General features: G+C 25.6%; 1 protein-coding gene across 1 annotated transcript in view; it reads right to left on the bottom strand.

Annotated features, from left to right (window-relative positions):
• Positions 1-8026, bottom strand: part of LOC117173891 (putative helicase MOV-10) — a 23976-nt gene extending 15950 nt beyond the window's left edge. The window contains exons 1-3 of the mRNA XM_033362537.1: positions 7785-8026; positions 3591-4058; positions 573-734 (exon numbers count right to left, since the gene is read on the bottom strand). Of these exons, the coding sequence (XP_033218428.1) occupies positions 573-734; positions 3591-4058; positions 7785-8026 (872 nt within the window). The remainder of the gene's footprint in view (positions 1-572; positions 735-3590; positions 4059-7784) is intronic.
• Between the last annotated feature and the right edge of the window lie 630 nt (positions 8027-8656).

Genomic DNA, 8656 nt, shown 5'->3' with positions numbered 1-8656 from the left:
TTGATAAAAATGCATTTTTTTAAGTTGAAAATTAAACAATTTTAACCGAAAATTGAATATTTTCGTTGAAATTCATTTCAGCTGAAATGTCATCGCTTTGATTAAAAACTTTACTTTTTTGTAGAAAACTTTTAAGCTAAAAATTCACCTATTCAATTTTTCTGAAAGTTTATCTTTTTATAGAAAAATTCGAATGTTTTGTTAAAAATTTACCTTTTAGGTTTGAAAATGTGTTTTATCAGTTAAAAATTACTTATTTCACAGTGAAAATTTAACTATAACAGTTGAAGAATTATCATTTTCGTTGTCAATTTTTAAATATTTTTTTTAAACTCAACACTTGAACTAAACATTAAAGTATTCCATCATTTTGAAATTTTTTTCTCGCAAATTTTTCTTCTTGGGTTGCAAATTTTGTTTGTTTTGTAGAAAATTTCACTATTTGGTTGAAAATGGACTCTTTTGTTCAAAAGTTTTTGACTTGAAAATTCATGCCCTTTTTTATTGAGTATTTTCTGAGATATTTGCTAAGTTCAATATAAAAAAAAATAATAAATTTCAAATTTGCTTACGGAAACGGTTCTCTGCAAAGTTCCCTCGGGGTTGGATTCAAAAGCGAAGACAATTTGGATTCATCTAGTAAACTGATCGCATAATGACACACGCGAATTGGCCAATTTGAAATGTTCAACTTGACGATATATTCCGATTCTTCTTGATAAATGTTCACGAAACTGCAATTACATTTATGAAAATATGATAATCAATTACACCTAGTGAAACAATTCGCAAAAACATTAATAATATAATATAAATATAATAATAAAATATATAATATAATAATAATATAAATTGTTTGAAACAATATTAATAAAAATAAAAATTTTGGTAGTAAATTTTTTTTTCAATATCGGACAATAATTCTGGTCTTAACATTTTTCTACCACTTGAAAGGCTTGCAGATTTCAAAGGATCTTGGAAAAGAATCTGGAAAGTTTTAGGAAAATTTATTTTTATTTTAGTAGGATTTTAAAAATGTTTGGAAAACTGAATTATATTAAAATATATTAAGAAGTTTTGAAAGGATTCGAAAATAACTGAAATCTTGGTATTTAAAAAAAAATTAACAAAATGTAGATTTTTAAAGAGTTCGAAAAAAATGTACAAGCTTTTTAAGAATTTTGAAAGGTTTCAATAATAAAATTTTCTTGAGATTGATGGTGAATTTCGAAGAATTTTTCATTTTAAAAAATGAATTCCATGAGAAAATTGAAAAGGATTTGAGGACAGTTCATAGAATTTCGAAAACGGACGTAGAATATTTTGAAGCCAAATTTTGCAATTTTTCATAATAAACATTTTTTAGAAATAACTCGTTTAGTTAAAAAAATTTCCTATGTTGGTAGACGGTTAAAAAATTTTTGTGAAAATTAAAATATTATATTAAAAATTAAACTATTTTGTTCAGAATGTATTTTTTTCAATGAGAATTTTTTTGGCTCAAAATACGTATTTTTCTTTGAAGTCAACTGTTTTGTATTTCGAAATTTTGAATTTTTTTGGTTGAAATATCAATTATTACATGTTTTGTTGGAAAATCATGTTTTTTGGTCCAAAACTTAATTAGACTTGTAAAAATTCCAAAAATTGAGTCAAAAATTTAACTATTTTGATAAAATTTGTTTTTTTCTTTTGGTTCCAAGATTTTTTTCAACTTAAAATTCAACTATCTGGTAGCAACCTCAAGTATTTGGCTAGAAAATGGTGTTTTTTTAAAATGCAAAATTAATCTTATTTTTTGAAAATTCATCTTCTTGGTTATGAATTCATTTTTTTATTGAAAAATAATTTTTAACTGAAAATATAAGAATTATATTTTTGACGGAATAAAATTTAAAATTTAATCTTTTAATCAAACTAATGTACTGTAAAATTAATTTTCAACTGAAAACAATGAATTTTAAGCTACAACGAAATTGATTTTCAAACAAAGTATTGCATTATAGGCCAAATAGTTTAACTTTAAATTAAAAACAAAAAAATTTTCCAGAAAACTAAGTAGTCGATTTTTTAAGTGAAATATTTAGATTTTTTTGCAAAAAATAGGAGCATCAATTTTTCAGTAAAAAAAAATAGTCTTCAACAAAAAATGGTATTTTCAAGCAATGGATTTAAAACCCACGAAGACCATTTTTGCACTAATCGAATATAACTAAAAATAAAACAAATTTATAACAAAACACGTCAATTTTCTACATAAATGTTTAATTTTAAAAACAAAAAAGGGAATTTATCTACAAATAGTTGAATTTTCTAACCTAAAATATGATTTTTATTTTAAAAAGTTAAGTATTTACGAAATAATTTAATTTTCATAAAAATAGTTTAATTTTAAGCCATGTACTAGAATTTTTTACAAGAAATTAGAATTTTTATTTGAATAGTTACATTTGATACCCAACTATTGAATTTGAAATCCAAAAAGGCGAATTTTCTACAAAACAGTTCAATTTTTAATCCGAAAATATGAATTTTGAACTAAAATTATGAATCCACAAATAAGAAAAAAAAATTATTTGTTGAAAAAGTAGTTTAAAGAATGTAACTTATTTTTTAACAAAAAATACGAATTTTCAACAAAATAGTTATCCTCGACCAAAATAGATGAATTTCCAATCAAACATGTGAAACCAGAAAATATAAATATTTAATCAAAAGAATTAATTTTGCGCCAAATCTGGAAGCCAAATTGTAAGTTTAAGTAAATACGTCGTCCAAAAATAAAAACTAATTTTCTACAAAATAGTTGAATTTTTAATCAAATGATTGAATTTTCAGCTAAAATTATGAATATCGAACCAAAAAAAAAAAATGTTCAATAAAGTAGTGCAACTTGTAACCAAGCAGTTAAATAAAAGAATAATATTACATTTTAACAAAATAGTTTTTTTTTTCAAGTGAAGTAACGAAATTTTCAATCCAATATTAGGATTTCTAAACAAACGAGAAGTATTCCGAACAAAAAATATAATCGAAAATTTCTAAAAAAAATTTTTGAATCGTCCTATTAAGTTGTACTCAGTCAGTTCGCTTTTAATTAAAAATCCAAAAAAGGGTGAAGGAGGGGAAAAAGGAAAAATTTCTTGACAAAAAGGAAGAAAGGATTTTGTAAAAAGAGATAATTAGAGGAATGAGTGCTAATTCAATAAAAATGTGATTTGCAAAATTGTCAAATTTTTATTGAACTTTCAACAAAATAAAATCTTCAATAAAAAGTTAAAAATTTGTCAAAATTCGCAAATTTTGTTCAGATTTTTTGATCAGGAAACGGACTAAAAGTATTAAAGGTGATCTAAGTTTTGTAAGATTGCCACCACTACGCCCTCCTCCCCTCCTGTTACCAGCCGCGTAGATCGAAGAAAAAAACGCGCGTGCGCGCGCTGATTGCGCGGACAATAAAGTGCACTTTCTCATCCTAGGGCGATAAAGTACCTCACCACCAACAATGCCCTACTTTTCTGCTCCAAACAACGCCCAAAAATCGAGGAAAACGTACATATATTGCATAAACATTTTTGTTTCTAACTTACCTAGATGTTGCTTCCACGTTCACGATATTCTGTTTCAGACCCACCTCCGTTATTACTGAATTGTATTTTGTAGGACTTTCAAGTTCTTGAACTTCTATGATGTTATTGGGCTTTAAAGAATCTTTTAAATTTTTATTCAAAAGTTTTAAAGGAATTCTAATGTCAACCCGATCAGAATGTAGAAAAGATTCTGTTCGATTGATTTTGTCCCGAAATATCTGGACAGCAGATTCTTTACTGTAATATTCTTCGAGATGAAGGAGAAGTTCTAGAAATTCTAAATAATTTGTGCCCTTGATGTATTGTACGTCGGGTAAATCTCTAAGCAAACTGAGATATTCTAGGCTTTCATCAGAAATGCCATTGTATAGTTTGAGATTTTCTTTCAATACTTCGGCAAGTTCTTTAGGAATAGAGTACCGTGGAATTGTCCGAAATATAATTGGATGCAATTGGTTTTCTGTTTCGCTGAAAATTAATATTTTGATTTTTATTCATATATTTATCATCTAAAAATTGTATAGATAATTAAGTTTATTTTTGTATAAAACTATTTTTTGGGACACGAAATAAAATTAATTAATTTTTTGCATTTTATTATTTATCACATTCCGGGACAAGTGACTAAGAATGGCCCTCTTAGACGAAGAAGGTGTGGATCTCGAGACAGTAAAGGTACGCAAATAATTCTGAACAACCTTCAACACAAGAGAGAAAAAAATTATAAAATGAATTAATTTTTAAATAAAATTATTAATTTTCAACTGGAATACTGTAGTTATAATCAAGCAGACGTTTTTAAAAATAAAATTATGAATATTTAACTAATATACTTGAAATTTTAAGCAAAAAGATGAATTTTTAAATCATAAGATTAATATTAAAATAAAATAATAATTTTCTACGAAAAATATAATTTTTTAACAAAATACATGAGTTTTAACGGAATAGTTACATATCTAGTAAAAAATATAATTTTCATCTTAAATGATAAATTTTCAAATAAAATCATGAACCTTCAACTGAAATAGTAGAACTTTTAACCCAAAAAATAATACTTCTTAGCAGAAAAGATAAGTTGTCAACTAAAACATAAATAATAATGAAGTATTAAGAAAATTAATTTGCAACCAAAAAAGAAAAAAATATTAAAGTTTTCGGTTGAAAAAAATTCCTTTTTATCCAAACAAGAAACAATTTTGCAATAAAATAGCATATTTTTCAATCAAAGAAATGAATTTTTTATTGAAACGATCAAATTTCAATAAAGAAAAGTTCCAACAAAAGAGTTTATTTTTCAATCAATTATGTTGTACAATCAATTATTATTAAAGAAGAATTTTTAAACAAGGAGATTAACTTTCGAAAAATAATAATTTTCTACCAAAGAAGTGAATTTTTTTAACCAAATGTGTTAATTTTTAATGAATTAAATGATCTTTCAATTTAAAAAGACTTTACATCTAAAATTTTTAAATTTTGAACTGGAAAAGGTGAATTTTCTACCCAAAAAAAAAAGAATTAATTTTTCAGTTAAAAAATTAATTCTCAACAATAAAAGTAGGATTTTTAGAAAAATAGTTGAATTCGAATAGGGAACTTTAAAGTTATGGCGAATTCTGACTTGGAACAATTTTAAATCAGAAACATAAATTTGCTACTCAAATGATGAATCATTAACTAGAATAATTGAATTTTGAATTAAAAAGATGAAATTGAACCAAATACAATAATAGTTACCTTTTAAGTTTTAAAAACACAATTATTTTCCAACAAATAAAAAACAAACTTTTAAAAAAATAGTTAAATTTTCGACAAAAAAAAATCGTTTTCATCCAAAGAAAAAACAGATTTTAAACCACATATCTCAAAATTGTGAACGGAGGGAATGAATTTTTAATTAAAATGGTGAATTTTCAACCATCGCAAACATTAATCGCATTTGGTCGAAAATTCGACTAAAATTTAAGATTAAACTTTTTTTTTTGAAAATTCGCTTTTTAATTGAAAATTGATTTTCCTAACTGACAATTTAACTAATCCATTTTTTTTAAATTGATCGTTTTTAGTTGAAAATTCAACTATACAAAATTAATCTTATTGGCTGAAGATGCAACAACACTAGAACCTCATACGCGCAAAAATAGTCAAATTCTGAATTTTTTAATGAAACTTGTTTTAATAATTCATCATTATTGCAAATTTTCAATGTATCGTAGCAAAAAGTTATTAGAAATGCTTTCTTTGTTGATTCCGTAAAAAATAAAGCCTATTCTTCAAAAATAGTCAAACTCTTAATTTTCTCACATAAACTGTTTAAATAATTAATAAATCTTGAAAATTTGCAAAGCATGACAAAAAATCATCGGAAAGATATTCTTAGTTAATTACGTTGAAAATTGACCCTATTATTTGGAAAATTGTGAAACACTGAATTTGTTTCTGAAAGTTGGTTAAATAATTATTTCTTGTAAATCTAAAAAACCAAATAGAAAAGTTTCATCGGATGGACATTGTTAGTTGACTCCATAAACAAATTAAACCTATTTGTTGGAAAAAATTGTCAAACTCTGAATATGTTAGTGAAAATTGTTTAATGAATTGACAATTATTGAAAATTTGTAAATTGATGTAGGAAAGACTGATTGCAAATACATTCTTTGTGGCTTTTTAGTTAAAATTACAAATCTGTAATTGTCTTTAAAAATTTAAATGGAAGCAAAATAAATTTCTAATTATTCAAATTTGTGTTGCTTATTATTATAATAAAAGAAATTATTTTCGAAACAAAGTGATGCTATATAATTTCAAAAAAAAACTTTAAGAATAGAGCCAACACATTAATAAAATTGTAATTTTTTCTTTAAAAATAAGACATAGTCGTCGAAAATGTAACCAAAATAAAAATAAAATGAAACTATAAATATTAAAAAATTTCCATTACTTATAACTATAATAAAATGAAGGTGATTTTTAATCACTTTATAAAGCATTCATTTTTATTGGTTGAAGCTTCAACTATTTTATTGAAAATTATGTCTTCTTCAGCTGATAATTACACAATAATTTGCTTGAAAATTTATGTATTTTGTTATAATTTTTCTTTTTTGTAGAAAATTAATGGTCTTGATAGAGAATTAGGCTGCTTGTTTTAAATTTGAACTACTTTGTTCAAAAAACATTTTATTAAATGTAGATTTATCTATTTGGTAGAAAATTTATCTATTTCTTTGAATATTAGTTTGTTTTTTTTGGTTCATAACTAGTTGTTTTTTTATCATTGAAAATTTAACTATTTTATTATTGGTTAAAAATGTACATTTTATAGAATAAAGATCATCTATTTAGATAAAAATTGAATAATTTTGTAAAAATACGGTATTCTTTGGTAGAAAATTGATACTTTTCAGTTCAGAATTAAAGTATTTGCTCTATTTTGTTTCAAAACTAGACAACTTGGTTAAAATATTTTTTATTACTCAACTGAAAAATCTTTTTCCATAGAAAATTAAACTCTCTTTAGACAATTTATAGTTTTTATTTGCATAATAATTTCTTTTGGTAGAAATTCGATTTCTGTTGTTAAAAAAAATTTAACTGTTTAGTTTGAAATTAATCTCCTAATTGAGGATCCAAATATAAAACTTTGTATTTTGTAATTCAAATTAAGATTAAAATTAAAATCGACTTTTTTAATTAAAATATTAACAATTAAATATTCCGTTTTTAATTATTCCTTTTTTTAACCATCCACTTAGTTCAAAGCTGAAAGCCTTTGTTGAAAATTAAACTAATTTGTGGAAAATTGAACTATTTTGTTCAGAATTAGGCTAATTTTGAATAGGTAGAAGGGGTTCAAATAGAGTGACGAATTTTTTAAACGGCCCTTAACATATTTTCGCGAATATTTGTTATATTTTACTATTATGATTTTTATTTTTTTATTCTTCAAGGTCATAACCTTAAAAGAAATGTAAAATAAAACTATGTTTATTGTCACACATACTTCCTCCGCCGGCCACTGCAAATGTGGCTCTCAGATTACCCCCACTCCCTCTTTCTTCGTGCCTTCGTGATAAATAACATTCTTGGGTATTCATCACTCTTAATCACAAAAAACTACAAAGTTTAAACTGAAAACAGTATCTGTTACAATAATTTATTAGTTAAAATAATGAATGGATTGTGACATACAATCTGTCATCAAAATCTAAGAATTCGTCCCATCCATTGTGAAAATCTAATTCATTGTCCGAATCCCATTCAAGGTTGGATCCATCGTCCGAGTCCAATTCACGGTTCAATCTATCATCCACACGCAATCCATAGTTTAATCCATCATTTGAATACAATTCAGCATCCAATCCATTATCAAAATCAAATAAATTGTTTAATCCATAATCCAAATCAAAGTCATCGAAATCGAATTCATCCATGTTGATTTTTTTTCTATTCTGCACGGAGCCAAACAAAAATGACATAATTATATGATCAGATTATATTTTTGATTGATTTATGATTCGAAGCAATCAAAATTTACTCGTTTAGATATACAGTGAAACTCTTCTATAGTGCCGACTTCGTGGCTGACGGCGGGTGGGACCTAACTCATTATAGTCCGCCCCACTTTTGTTTATTCACGCCTGAATGCTCGCCCGAGTGACTGCCGTATATCCCGCGCACCCTATGTAGCACCTGTTACACCTTCATGCGGCGCGGCGTCAATTATTGGAACGGCTATAGAAGGGAGGGCTATTGAAGAGTTTCACTGTATTAATTATATGTTAAACTAGAACCTCATAGGCACACTCCACGCGCGTGAACAAGTATTTTACATGCCATTACTTTATTTGGAAATAAAGTTCAATAAAATACCATGATATTTATTTTTACTTTAATAACTTTTATTTGTAAATGGCTTCGCATGGGTACCCTCTCACGATGCACAATACATGCACAATAAATTATTGTGAAATATGATCTTGACTCGTGATAAACTAGAGTCGAGCTAAACTCTTTAGCTGATTTTCTGCATTTTTCCTCTCATCTGGCCAAATGCCTAGGAA

This window comes from Belonocnema kinseyi, chromosome 5, assembly GCF_010883055.1.
Source record: "Belonocnema kinseyi isolate 2016_QV_RU_SX_M_011 chromosome 5, B_treatae_v1, whole genome shotgun sequence".
NCBI lineage: Eukaryota > Metazoa > Arthropoda > Insecta > Hymenoptera > Cynipidae > Belonocnema > Belonocnema kinseyi.
The sequence above is the reverse complement of the archived record's forward strand: the minus strand, read 5'-3'. Positions and strand labels throughout refer to the sequence as shown.